The 14,242-nt window shown below is 33.2% G+C and overlaps 2 protein-coding genes across 3 annotated transcripts; one reads left to right on the top strand and one right to left on the bottom strand.

Moving 5' to 3' along the window:
* Nucleotides 1-2,519: 2,519 nt before the first annotated feature.
* LOC108332211 (WAT1-related protein At5g40240) lies at nt 2,520-6,370 on the top strand. 2 transcript variants are annotated; one of them, XM_052876671.1, is made up of 7 exons: nt 2,520-2,910; nt 3,015-3,077; nt 3,458-3,558; nt 5,330-5,382; nt 5,491-5,649; nt 5,735-5,886; nt 5,967-6,370. In XM_052876671.1, the coding sequence occupies exons 1-7, from the start codon at nt 2,735-2,737 to the stop codon at nt 6,124-6,126; spliced, it is 864 nt and encodes a 287-aa protein (XP_052732631.1). In that variant the 5' UTR covers nt 2,520-2,734; the 3' UTR covers nt 6,127-6,370. The 2 variants fall into 2 exon arrangements, with proteins under 2 accessions (XP_052732631.1, XP_017422892.1); XM_017567403.2 differs by having other exon boundaries at nt 2,521-2,910; nt 3,445-3,558; nt 5,148-5,382.
* Nucleotides 6,371-7,228: 858 nt separating this feature from the next.
* LOC108330995 (WAT1-related protein At5g40210) lies at nt 7,229-9,495 on the bottom strand. The gene is made up of 7 exons (XM_017565597.2): nt 9,240-9,495; nt 9,056-9,121; nt 8,783-8,896; nt 8,374-8,611; nt 8,114-8,272; nt 7,871-8,022; nt 7,229-7,678 (listed from the first exon to the last, which is right to left on the bottom strand). The coding sequence occupies exons 1-7, from the start codon at nt 9,410-9,412 to the stop codon at nt 7,525-7,527; spliced, it is 1,056 nt and encodes a 351-aa protein (XP_017421086.1). The 5' UTR covers nt 9,413-9,495; the 3' UTR covers nt 7,229-7,524.
* Nucleotides 9,496-14,242: the final 4,747 nt, after the last annotated feature.

Here is a 14,242-nt window from a genome sequence, read left to right as displayed (position 1 = left end):
AATTACATAATATTTTATTTAGTTATTTATAGAAATATATATTTATAAGACAGAAAAATATTTTTTTTTATTTTTATAATTCAAGATTTTACTATTTTGATGATGTCATATTATTAAATAGTTATGTAAGACGAACACCTTAGTCTTATGTCTTCCAACAAAATACTTTTATGACCTTAAATATAATCTTCGAAATATTCCTAGTTACACACGAACGTTTATATATTAAGTGTGTTTTATATTTTTAATATATTAAATATGTATTTGTAAATAAAGTCAATATGTTTCTTTGTGCAATTTGGAATTTTACTACATGTTTATCTAATAAAAGATTTAATTAGTAATTTAATTTTTATATTTAGACCCATATTTTATTTTTATTTATATATATTTTTTTATTCAATTAAATCTTTATATTATTTAAATTTAAATAGAAATAATGTGTTTATTTTTGTGAAATCAGCGTTAATATTATTAGGATGATGAGTGTTGTTCGACAAGTTACCAACAAAGAACAAATGACGAGTGTTGTTTGACAAGTTACCAATAAAGAATAAATTTATTATAAGGAGGACACACTTACCAAATAACTTGTGTAAGCTATACTTAGATAAAGAGGAAAGTATAACTTGTGTAAGCTATACTTAGATAAAGAGAAAGTATGACTCACCTATTCTTTTCGTGCATAGTATCTCAGAGTATGAAACATGTGTGATAGATGGATGAAAGTGACTAAAGCGTATCATAACCAACCTAGAGTCAATTTTGAAAAATTCAATCTTCTTAATCTTAATAGTATGCAAAATCTCATTTGGAGAGAAATGAAATCAGAAAAGTGGTGCAATTTTTAGACAATAGAAGGTAAATGCATGAATTTGGATTAAACATAAGATTCATAATGTTAAATTCTTATATAGTGACTAGTGTATGTGTCTTTATTTATGTTTAAAATCTTTATGAATTAGTAATCCCTATTTGTTAGAAGTGTCTTATGTATTTGGAAGTAGCATCACCTAAATAAGGAAGGAAGTGAGAAAGTGAAAACTGAGTAGCTAAGATCAAGAGATCGAAAGACGCATAATTGAAATGAAAGTTGGATACAAGCGCTATGTAAAGATCATAAAAAGACATTATCCACCTTATTAGGAGAAGCAATATCAAATGACCAATATTAGTGCCTTTTTCTTTTGGCTAGAATTGTTGTGAATATATTAGTTGTTTAGGTATGCATTCCTTACTTGACTTCGTTCTAGTGCACCCTAGGTCTTACCAAGCTTGTTATAAGATGTATCTATCCAAGAATGACTAACTAGAACTAATCACTTCCAACTTTATAAGTATGTATTGTGCTTTAAAACCCATATGGGTTGTCATTTATGTAGAGGTATATATATATATATATATCTTTTTGTAAGGAGCTTTTTTTTTGTTCATGATGTTATGTCTTCTATACCTCATGTACTTTTTTTGTAAAGAGTTAGAGCATCCCATAAGTGTTTTATTATATTATATTTATTTATTCTTTGCTGATAAAAAAAGTACTATACATATACCCACCTTGTTAGTATCTTAATAGGCTTAAATGCTTACTTTGTCCCATGTTAAGAGGTGAATTTCTGTTTAGTACTCAGTTTTTAAAAATGAAGACATTGGGTCTCTATGTTATGAAAAATATACGAATAAGGTCCACAAAGAAAGAACAAGTTCAACAAATCATCAAAGAAAAAGTTGAACAAGAGAGAAAAAAAGCTGGACAGCAGAAGAGAGAAGAGAAAAAGTACAGCCACATCAGCATGGACTTAACGCCGTTGCTATCAACTTAACTGACAGGACCTTATTCATATACTTTTTATAACATTAGGACCCAATGTCTTCATTTTTAAAATCGGGTACTAAACAGAAATCTAGCTCTTAACATGAGGACGAAGTAAGCATTTAAGCCTATGCTAATATAAAAAAATACTTCTATCTATTATTTATAGATATTCATTTATAATATCAATTTTTTATCTGTTACAGAATTTATATATGAACACAATTTTTTTTTATATCTTTAGACACAGTTTCGATAAGATCGACTGTTTCCTATCTAATATCACAAATTTAAAATTTTAATTATTGTCTAATGTATAATTGAAAATGAATATATATATATATATATATATATATATATATATATATATATATATATATATATATATAAATTCAATTGTAGTTTTTGAATTGTTCCTTAGATTTGTAGAGAACAACACTCATGAAAAATTTATGACATTATATATCTTCATATAAAAAATACAAGATCAATTGATGTAAAAATCAAATTACTAATTGAACATTTTATGAAAATGTCGACATTGTAAACAATATTCACTTAAATATTAATATTCAATTAATAAAAAATAAATATAGGAATAAAATAAATAAAAAACCAAAAATATCAACTACATTAATAATTAAGTGTCTAAATTATTAAAAACAGAACATGTAAACTCTATTTTTATACCCAGCCGCCAAGGGGTTAGGCCGTAACCTCTGCTGCAATTTATTTCACACGATCTAATCCAACGGTTCTGCTTTCTGGCACAGAGAAAACCTTGATAGAAACACCGAACAGGATCCAAACTGGTTCATAAGAATGAGGAAGATACAGGGAGTGGAAGTTGACTCTGAATTGAAGTAGTTTTCGCGTTATCCTTGAAAACTGCTGCTGATAGTAAGCGTAATTTATGTGAAGATGGGGAAGTTGACTCTTCCTTTTGTTGGAATGATTATGGCGGAGTTTGCTCAAGTTGGTCTAATCATATTGAGCAAAAAAGCCATGGCACAAGGAATGACCAATTTCATCTTCATCTTCTATTCCAACACAATCGCTGCCCTCCTTCTTCTTCCCATTTCCTTACTTATACACAGGTTACCACCTATCTCTCTCTATAAATTATTATCAATTCAGTTGCTATTTTTCAGAACTGAACCTCGCCATTAATGATTTATGATTGGCTTATAATACTTGGCAGATTTGAACGTCCTCCAATCACCTTTTCCATCCTTTGTGAATTCTTCCTGCTTGCACTGCTCGGGCAAGTTCAAAAATTCACCTATTTCATGTATATTGTGCAGAGAAATATGTATTTATATATTGTGGATAAAAGAATGTGTTATCAGTTTTTATACATATCTTTTGTTAAACCTAATTTTACTCTTTATGTTCTTAAATTGATGAATTTGCGGACATTTTTTTACTATACAAAGTTAGAAAGAGACTGAACTCACATAGCTGGAGAATTAATTTATTAATTTAAAAGAACAGAGATCAAAAACCGAATTTATCCAAAAAATATAGGGAATAATAGCATATTTTTTCCTATGTCATATTATTCATATGAATGAGATAAAAAGACAGTTGATTCTAATGCCTGAAATGCGTTTTGTTTTAGTTTGTTTTAGTTATTTGGCGCAGGCTTTTGGGTATGCTGGGATTTACTACGGCTCAGCTACACTCAGCACATCCATGCTCAACCTCGTTCCTGGTTTTACATTCGTACTTGCTGTTCTTTTTAGGTTCATCCCATTTCCTTGTTCTTGCTTATGTCCTTACCCTTCCTATACTTAACTCTAGCATGATTTATTTTATTATGGGGCAATGTGAATGTCATGTTTGGCTCCACAAACTACATGTGGTTTCCAAGTTTATGCTTGCCAACGGGTTTCTAAACATGTTGATTTCAATATTAATATCAATACAATGTGAAGATTAATATTTTTCATATGACTGTTGAGTGTTGGGGAACTGTGATCAAATTGCAAGGTATGGAGTTGTAAGAACAATTGATTCTAGAAAAGGGATTGAATAGAGCTCTAGACTTTTTTCTCACAAACGATAGATCGTCTAATAACCAAACTAAACAACACAATAATTTTATTCCGATATACTCAGACTCACGAGTTATGTTTAGTCTAGTTCTATCTTAAGATAAGTAATAGGTTCCACTAATTAATCACATATTACATATGAATACACAAACCATTCCTAGTTAGTCCATCTCAATAAGAACTCAAAAGATAGTAACATTGAAACTATCAAAGAAAAAACAGTTTAGGCTCACTAGGTATCTCATACTATCCCACAAAACTTAGAACACTTAGAACATGTACGTTAGTATTTGTATACGTTCTTCACTAGAGATTTTTGTCTTATATAATTTTGGAGATTTTTGTCTTATATAATTTTCGTGAATTTGACCATTGCTTCAAGTGATTCTCAATATCATAATCTTTACTGATTGCTTGAAATCATCTTTGCATGACTTGATTACCGTTTGTATAGAGACGAAATTGAAGACTGCATTTCCATAGATACTGCAAAGCATATCATAAAAACAATTTGAATATATGCAGTAAAAGCATATGATTGAATCAAATAAATCACTTCATGTTTCATTTGTTTCTTTTCTTATCTTCAATATGAAAGTTGTGAAATCTAATGTTTAGGCAGTTTTTGTAACGGGAAGATATAAACTTACAGAGTATATTTTTGATTTAATTCTAGTTACGGCTGATGATGTAGAATATGTTTAGCACTTTATACAATTATATGAGAAGTCGTCTAACAAGTGTTGGTAAGCTCTGAAAGGTCTGACAAGCTATGGTTTGTACAAAACACACATTATAAGGTTTATAATAAAGAACATATACATATGCATAAGTCACATTGAATAATAGTTATCATCAAAACATCTTATATGGGGATGGTTTAGTAGTTTTAGATTGGTTAGATGGTCTTAGTCTCGGTAGGAGTTTGATTCAAAGTTTGAATTCTAGTTCTAACCATAGCAACTGGCTTTTTTGGCATGGTTCTCCCAAGATTCTTATCATAATCTTTGAATTCCACTTTTGGTTATGTGTATATAAACTCATGTTCATCTCTTGTTTTAGGGACTTTGTTTGTACCTAACAAAACATATATCTGGATCAAATGATGAGTTTAGTTGGGGGATGAATTGGGAAGACTTTTGTAGTTATTTTAAAATTAAAGACTCGCTAAATATGCACTTTATTTCATTAAAAGAGCAAATGATGACAATGTTGTTTTTCAATTGGTGGTTCACCGCCATAGATTTATTTAAACTTTTCCCACTTTCTGGTTCCAGAATGGAACAATTAGATTGGAGAAAATTTAGCAGCCTAGCTAAGTCCTTGGGAACAATAGTATCAATTGCTGGTGCTTTTATTGTGACTTTGTACAAGGGCCCTGCACTTTTGCTGGGAATGTCATCGGCAAACTCATCTCCAAAGCAACTTTTATCGGTAGATTCTAATTGGATACTTGCAGGATTATTTCTCGCTGCAGATTGTATAATGGCTTCCGCATATATTATTTTACAGGTAAAGTTATCACCATAGTATTATTGATAGAGCTCTCATAATCTGTGATTTCTACCAGCATGGTGCAAATACTCTATATTTGGTTAATTGTAATTTGCTATATTACAGGCTTCTATTCTTAAAAAGTACCCAGCAGAGTTGATTGTTGTATTCTTTTATTGTTTCTTTGTGGCCATTCAATCTGCTGTGACTTGTTTAGTTGTGGAAAGAGACATCAGCGCTTGGAGCTTGGAACCCAAGTTAAGGTTGCTTGCAGTATTATACTCGGTAATCAAAATAAATTAAATTCCCGCTAATAATTACTGCATTATCTTTACCTAGAAATCTGAGCTTCATCTGTAAACATTGACAGGGAGTCATGGGCTCTGCATTTCAAGTTGGTATTATTTCTTGGTGTTTGCACAAGACAGGACCAGTTTTTGTTTCCATGTTCAAGCCCTTAGGAATACTCATATCAGTGGTTTTAGGTGTTTTCTTCCTCGGAGACGCATTCTATCTTGGAAGGTCGGTTGTGTAGCTTGTGCTTTATTGTACTATTGAGTTTATTTTATCCAATATGGATTCATAGTTACCATTTAATGCAGTCTGGTTGGTGCTATTGTGATTGTTGTCGGGTTTTATTCTGTATTATGGGGGAAAGCCGAAGACATTAAAGATGGTGGAGTGAGAATGATACGTTACCAGAAAGTGGGAGATGAGCTCCTTTTGGAGGAAAACGGCCATGAAGACACACAAGGGCCTTAGTTCATTTGAAAGGATGCTCCAATTCTGCCATCAAATAGGCAGTTTCAAATATTGTACTCAGAATAAAAAAATAGTCTCTGAAGTATATTATTTCTCTCCTTTCTTTTGAGGATGAGGACTAGTGTTACCTATATACTAGTGTGTAGATGTGTCGATCTAAAGTTGGAGTTTAAAGATGACATCAACCTTGATAGTTGTAACATGTTTTGTTCATCAAGTCTTTAAGAAAAGTCATGTTGTAAAATTTTTATTTTTGTAAAGAAGAAAATTGTTCTGTGGATACCAAAAGTTTGTCAACACTCTACACCATGAGAGAGAAAGACTGGGACGAGGGATGGGTGCGTAGGTGATAAGATGTGACAAGAAAATGAAAATGATATGTTAAATGGGTCTTTATATTTGTTGGTGTCTATGTATCATTGTTGGAAAAGAAAAGTTCATCTAATATGAACATGAAGTCGCATTTCAAGAAAATAAGAAGCCTAGTAAGTACAATCTATAACATCATTCAGATATGAAAATCCTACAACAAAATGCTTCGACATCTCGTGGAAATGATGGTTCCACGTATTTTCAGTGAGAAATGGGTTTAAATTGTTCAGATATTTAGCACCAGAATTTTCAGAGTTTTCTTTCTTTCTCTTTTTATCTTTCATCTTGTTTGTTTGTTATGTGTATTGATTAATAAAATAGGACTGTACGTTTAAGGTTTGATCCAAATAACAATTTTTTCTTTCTATATCTTCTATTGCGCTGATAAATTTTAAATTTAAAAAGAGTAAGGAAAGAGAGGAAAACTAAACCATTATTTAATAAAAAAAGGGGACACAATTTTGTGTTTACATATTTAATTTAAATTTAATATTTATTTAAAAGTAAGTAAAATAATATAATGTTGCAAACAAAATTAATATGGAAATGTGAATAACCCATAAACATATAAGAGAGAGATGTAATTATATTAATTGCCTGTATTTGTGGTATTTTTTCTAACTATGTTTAGTATTTGTTTATGTATGTATAATACTTTTTAATGTAATGTATGGATCATATTTAAAAAAAACTTATTAAAAAATGTTTTATAAGAACAAATACTAGAAAGGAATTAAGAAATACCAAATTCACTGACAATTAAAATGGATTATGTTGATATTCAAGAAATGAATATCTGATGCAAGAAGCTGTCTTCGGTGCAGTGCTGCAAATCAAGGGGTGCTTTGAACATGAAACAGACCCATATAATCTTATCAAATTAGACTAAAAAAATTTTTTTTTTTAGTCTGCCGTCAAAATATTACATCGTGAGACATTTATCTTGAAGATCTGTAAGGGCTAATAATTTCAGCATTTGCCAAAAAATAACCAGTCTTTGATTCCATCATTATCTCAGGGATGATTCTATTCTTCCATTCTCTTGTTCTGCAAAAGAGGGGCAACGGGCGAGGATGATTCCAACGTATGATCTTCACTCTCTTCCTTTGTTCTTCTCTCTTGGCTTTTCCCCCAAAGAACACCATAAAAACCAATCACCACTATGGCTGCTCCAAGCACACTGTACATAAAACAAAGACAAGACTTTGATATCCTATTCCTTCTAACACTAAAGTATTTTTTCAATTGCATTACACAAAAGGAGAATATTCTCCTTTCATAATTGTCTTCCTTAGACTGGGATCACTCACACGCAAACAAAAATCATCCCTCCACGTTTCTCTTATGATTAAAACATGAAAGAAATTTATACCTGCCAAGATAGAGAGAGTCACCCAGTAACGAAATTCCCATTATGGCCGCAAAGACTATTCCAATTGGCTTAAACATTGCAACATAGAGAGGGCCCTTCTTTCCCATCACCCATATATGAACAACACTTCGAAAGGATACGCTGAAAATTGCCTACATTCAGAAAGACACTAAGTTAACTCGAAAATCAGAACAACAAGACTTGTATAATACAGTCAGGAATAGTATCAGTCTCTATTCTTACTTGACATATAATAGCTATCAACTGCACATCAAATCCCAATCTCAAAGCCTTTGGATCCTTAACTGAAATCAGTGAAGCAGGAACAGATAGCAGAGCTACTAATATACCGCGAATGAGTACCACCATAAGCTCTGCAGGGTAATTTCTGATTATCCATGTCTACAAATACGAAAGAAACTAAGTGAAACCAATATTTTTTAGCATCTGTTATACTTATTTGTACATAAGCCAACATCCTGTCCGATATTTGCATTAATTACCTGAACTATAAACAACAACGAGAGAACAAAGCTATGACCCGCAAGTAACACTGCTCCAATTACCCAATCAAAATTTTCAGATGAAACGAGGTTTTTGGGAAACAATTTATTAGACGGATGATTATTTATGATTGCCTGGCCCTTGTACAGAGTAATTATCAAGGCTCCAGTGATTGATACAAATGTCCCAATGGCCTTGGCCTGTGTGGTGTTAGTTTTCCAATCCAATTTTTCCATCCTGTACCCACAATTACCAAACGGATAAGCTTAAAGGATTAAGTTAAGAAAATTATGCAATACCTACTATAAGGTAGCTATTAATTCCAAAATTTGATTGCACTCTGTCACTTTTCATTGCTAAGATCTCAAGAGAAAACCGTTGTTACAAAATGAGAGCAAAGATAAGAACCTGAAGAAGATGGCAAGTATGAAGGTAAAAGCAGGGATTAAGTCAGACATTGCAGTTGCTAAAGTAGGAGAGCTGAAACCGATTCCAAAAAACCTTAGCATCTGAACACTGCAACTGCAAGACAGAGAAGAACACAAGTTCAGAGAAAGAAAGGTAAAAAGAAGTCCAAATGAGACTTGAAAACAAATAACCATAAACCTGCTCCCTCATCAACAAGACATTCATTCAGGTTAAACCAAAATTGAGATTGTTTACACTGAAAAAGGTAATTACCTTAACAAGCCATTAACAAATATTTGGCCCACCAAGGAATAAGTGAGTGGCGGAGGAGCTCTTTTCCTGCTAAGTCATGAAATCGATTAAAAAGAGAGAGAGAGGAGAATGTATTTACTTGTCTAGAATTCATTAATATATGGGTAAAGGGAAAAGAAAAGAAAAGAAGTTTGGATGGAGATACCTGTGAAAGAGTAAGGTTAAGGGAAGAAGTAAGCAAGATGCCAATGCATTGGAATACATGACGAACACAAAATCATTCATGCCCTTCTTCATGGCTGCTTTGCTTAGAGTGTACACAATCACATCCAAGAACTCTATGGATAACAGCAAAGCAACCACACCCCATTCCCTCATGCTGGTTTTCTGAAGGAATTTCTTGTGAATGCAATTTGCTAAGATGCTTAGTAATGTTCATTCTCTCGCTCCGAGGAGGAGTTTATTATAAAGACGAAAGTGTTTCTGATTGCACCAGTTCAAGTGGAGATAAGTGAAAATGACTGAAATTTGTGGGGCCACAGAGAACAGAAATTATCTTAAAAACGAATAGAAGGGACCACTACGTGGATTATGCATTTGATAACGGGGAAATGATACTTTAACAATTTGACAACATTTTGACACGGGACAGGTGTCAAAAATGTTACTGGTCTACGTGGAAAATTGGATTGAAAATTTTAAATGACGTGGAAAGAGAGTGCATAAGGGGTTTGAAGTTTGGCGGTTTCAATTTCACATTTCAGAATTTCAAATTGGGACCTTCATAGAGAGAGAAGAGAAGCTTGAGAGAGAGAGAGTCGAACCCTAGATAGAGAGTTCCGACAGAGAGCCGCTGGAGTGCCGCCGGAGTTCCGACGTTCGGTCGGCTTACGGACAACGTTGAACACTGCCGTATTTCTTCCACCCAACCAGTTCCGATTCAGGGTCGCCGCAGCTCCGGCGTTCGCAGAAGAAACGAAGACGGCATCGTCTTCCCTCCGACCCAGCCAACCAAGGGCGCGTTTTGAGTCTCGATTCCTCCCACCCGCTTCCTTCCCTGTGCCGGACCCTTGCGATGGCCGTCGGAGCATAGCTGGAGTGTTGCTTGAACGGAGGACGAAAAAGAAGGCTTTTCGGGATTGTTAGTCCAACCCACACATTTTTCTTCGTGTGTGTTCCCACTGGCATACGTTGTGTTCATTAAAGGTTGGTTTATTTGTATTGAGTGGAATGAATTTATAATAGATGTATGATGTTGTTTATGTATGATGTTGGTTATGTATGATATGGTGTTTGTAAGCTGTAAAAATATGACATGTTGGATGGCGGTGGAATGTTATTTATGTATGATGTTGGTGGTTTGTTAATACTATTTGTTGAATAAATAAATTGTGTGGTGATTGATACTATGGACATGAGAACATAAACATTCTTGGTTTGACGATACTGAAAATGTTTATCCCAAGTGCCAAAATTTATGGAATAGAGGACCTCCAAAAAGAATGTAATTTAACTTTTTTTGCTTTACTTGTAATATAGATATTTGATAAGTTAATATATGAAATAAATCTGGTGGGATGACTTGGGTTTTTTAGAAGGTCCTTTGATATAAATAATGATATTGTCTGTCTGGTTGTCCATTTCTTGTTTATCCTTTATAAATTGACATATAATTGAAGTCTATTGCATTTTGTAGTGTTATTGTTTTTTATACATGTTGTTTGCGTAATCTTACATTGTTTTTGTAATTTTTTTGGATTGGCAGTCATGGATTGCACAAAAGAAGAAGGTTACAAGAATGTAAGTAGATTTAATATTATCAAAACTTATAACTTTGTTTGAAAAGAGGTTATGATGGTTTTTTTGTTTGAAAATGAATTGTAGTTGCGGTTGCGGCCATGGAGCGACACAAAACCGATAGTCGACATTAATTCTATACTACGCCAAAGTGATAGGACACGTATCGAGGAGACTCCATTCAAGTGGTGTCTTTATATGAACAGTCCAATTGAGTTCTGCAGTCCTTTGTTCAAGGAAATGGTTAGACGTTGGGTTTGCCGCAACGAATGTTTTGTTTTAAAGCAAACAATGGTACCATTTACAGTTGGCGATGTTTGCACAGGTTTAGGGTTGGGTGTTGGTGGTTTAGATGTAAATTTTGATGATAACTTTGATGCTGTTGTTTGTCATCAATTTTCTTCAAAGTCGTTCACTCTAAAAGATGTCATACATAAGATAAAGTTCTTAATACAAAATAATGGCATGGATGTTGATTGTGTTTGTCGTTTGTATATTTTAGTTTGTTTTATTGTTTTCTACTTTCCTAGACATTCAAAGGCAGTTAGTAACATGCCTTTTACAGTATTAGATAACATCGATAATTTGTACCAATATAATTGGACAAAAGCTGTGCACACATTTGTGGTAAATAGTTTAGGAAATGCTTCAAGGATGATAAGGCAACATGACATAAGGGACCTAGGTCTTAGTGGGAATGTTGTAGTGTTGCAGGTAAGAATTTTAAAATTTTATTACGTTTCATGTGGCTGTAATTTGTTTATTATATGATTATCGTTTTGGTTAATATTTATTTTTTAGCTTTGGGCGGTTGAACGTTTGGGTTTAGCGGACGGTGCACATCACATTGTCTTCCCGCGAATAATAAATTGGTCTTCGCTTAAGTTAAGGTCAAACAAAATAGAGGACTTGTTTAAAAGGAAAGAGGTAAGTTAGTTCTTATTTTTATTTACATTTATACGAAATGTAATACATGAATTGTGTTTTTTGTTATTTAATGATTAGTTATATTTGGATGTTTATAGATATGTTGGGAGTGGTTTTTGCGCGAGGGGGACCGTGGGAACTCAATCATTCGTGCGACCCTTCATTTGGAAGAAGGGCCAATACCGGAAGATGATGGACATGAGTTAGGGTTGAGTTGGGAAGAAATGGTGATGAAGAAAATTGAATACAACCAAAGAAAAATGGTTGCAATGAATAAAGATTTAAGAACTTTGGCTACAATGGTAGATGTTGGCAAGGAAGAAACAAAGCAACCTTCTTTTTTAAAAGAAGGTGGTACATGTGGTGTTGATGTTGAACGTGATGATGGTGAAGGTGATGATGAAGAAGGGGATGATGGTAAAACAGATGATGGTCATGTTGATGGTGGGGCAGATGGGGAAGCCCAATGTTTTGAAACAGTCAGGTATACTGATGTGGGTGGTTGTTTCGAAGAAGAGAAGGAGGACGTTGAGGACGTTATGGATGTTGCACCTGTTGTATGCATTGTGGCACAACATCATCACAATGAGGATGGTAATTTATTGAATGTAAATCCAAAATACTTGTACAATTTGGTTATTCCGTTTAAGCTTCCTTGAAGGTAATGAATTTCACAAATTTTAAATTTTCAATTTGTTTTATTAATAGTGTGATGATGAAACATGTTGACTTATGTGATATTTTTGTTCGAAGGGTTGTTTTTGAAATTTGCGGTCAAACATTTGGAACCCAAGAGTGTTATTCTTTTGGACCTAGGATGCAGCTTGACAACATGGTAATAATGAAATTTGGTGTGTTAATTTATGATTTAGTTTATATGTCGGTTGAATTGTGTAGTATTAAGAAGTTCTTGGTTATTCGTACTTTATGGTGAAATATTTTATTTGTTGTAGTTGTTTCTCCCAATTATCCATGACGGGCATTGGTGGTGCTACGCTGTGAAGATTCTATCACTGCAAATGTTTGCACTGGACTCTTTTGGGCACAAAAGAAAAGAACGACAAAAGATTGACAATGTCATTGTATGTGTAGTAATTGATGTTTACTTTGTAATTACAAATTTATAAGGGGAGTATGTTGTTTTCCAGGCACATAATCTTGCATTGCTTTTTGGACATTTGTTGAATTGTTCCGAAGACAACAAACCATCATTAGAGGTACAACACTTGCATACTCCAATCCAACCAAATAAGTATGTTTGTAATGTTTATTTTTGTAAATATAATATTTTATTGTATCATTGATATGTTAAATATCATACTTGTGTTGTTGGACTTGTTTTGTTGTAGATTTGAATGTGGCGTAATTGTTTTGAAAATTATGGAGTTGTGGGATGACATTGAGAAATATGAAAGAACCAAACGGTTGAACACATTTAATGCTTGGTTGAACGGATTCAAATACGACCAAACTTCTCCCAACAACAATGCTGTATGACCAACAATATATTTCAATTAATTCCTTTGTTATGATTTCCGGTCTAACAAAAACAAGAACCAATTCCAAAACCTAATTTCTTTCAACAACCATGCCAAAAACTCCAAAGTCATGCCTCAAATTCACCATCATTACCATACAAACTTCATTTCAAATAAGTATATTTCATGTTCATCCCACTTCATTTCAACTCCCTGGTTCTGTCATAAACCATTACAGACAACAAAAATCAAATCATGACAATTCAAAAAAGGATTCCAATGTTTTCAAAATTCAACCAAGTTTTTGAACAAGATTCCAAACATCATAACATTATCTAACAGTTAAATTCCTATTGTAATACAACTTATTGAAGTACTCATTGTTTTCTTCTACCATCTGCAATATAAGGACTTCTTTTTACGACACTCTTAAGTCGTATTCGGGTTGCGCTTTCATACGATCATACATTGTGCTTTGTTGCATTTCAAAACTACCTTCAAACACCGGGGTTTGCTGCTCATGTTGAACCAGTGTACTTTGACAACGATCATCACTTCCCCACAACGGTTCTTCCACACAATCTTCACCATTATCTTCATTTTTTGCTTCAACCAACTTTCTTAAATCATTAATACTACTTTGCATGTCCGCAATAACCCGTGTTTGTTCTTCTACAACAGAAATTAATTTTTCCTTATCTCCTCTATTTTGCTTCTTAAATGGAATACAAAATTTCTCACAAGCGTCTTTCACCATACCATAACAAAGCTCCTCTTTGGACACACCAACATCAATAACAACCTGCAATGTCATTAACAAATTTTATTTCATAAAAACACAAATCATAAATTACTTTGCACCAACACATTCGTCTAATCAACAACTACTCACTGATCCCTTTGCCAAAGCAGTTTTGATAAACTTCTCCCCAATATTGATATCAATCCAGTTCAACAACCTTGGGAATTTTGTTACCCGTGTACTATAAATGGACTTCGATGTCAC

This window comes from Vigna angularis, chromosome 4, assembly GCF_016808095.1.
Source record: "Vigna angularis cultivar LongXiaoDou No.4 chromosome 4, ASM1680809v1, whole genome shotgun sequence".
Classification (NCBI taxonomy): Eukaryota; Viridiplantae; Streptophyta; class Magnoliopsida; order Fabales; family Fabaceae; genus Vigna; species Vigna angularis.
This window is presented reverse-complemented; position numbering and strand designations above follow the sequence as displayed.

What these genes read in the sequence shown, in the direction of transcription:
- LOC108332211 (XM_017567403.2), top strand. Translation starts at nt 2,735, where the DNA reads ATGGGGAAGTTGACTCTTCCTTTTGTTGGAATGATTATGGCGGAGTTT. An exon ending in ATTTCCTTACTTATACACAG is followed by an intron (nt 2,911 to 3,014) that starts GTTACCACCTAT and finishes AATACTTGGCAG; the next exon opens with ATTTGAACGTCCTCCAATCA. An exon ending in GACGCATTCTATCTTGGAAG is followed by an intron (nt 5,887 to 5,966) that starts GTCGGTTGTGTA and finishes CATTTAATGCAG; the next exon opens with TCTGGTTGGTGCTATTGTGA.
- LOC108330995 (XM_017565597.2), bottom strand. Translation starts at nt 9,412, where the DNA reads ATGAGGGAATGGGGTGTGGTTGCTTTGCTGTTATCCATAGAGTTCTTG. An exon ending in TTAACCTTACTCTTTCACAG is followed by an intron (nt 9,122 to 9,239) that starts GTATCTCCATCC and finishes ATGACTTAGCAG; the next exon opens with GAAAAGAGCTCCTCCGCCAC. An exon ending in ATACTTGCCATCTTCTTCAG is followed by an intron (nt 8,612 to 8,782) that starts GTTCTTATCTTT and finishes TTGTGGGTACAG; the next exon opens with GATGGAAAAATTGGATTGGA.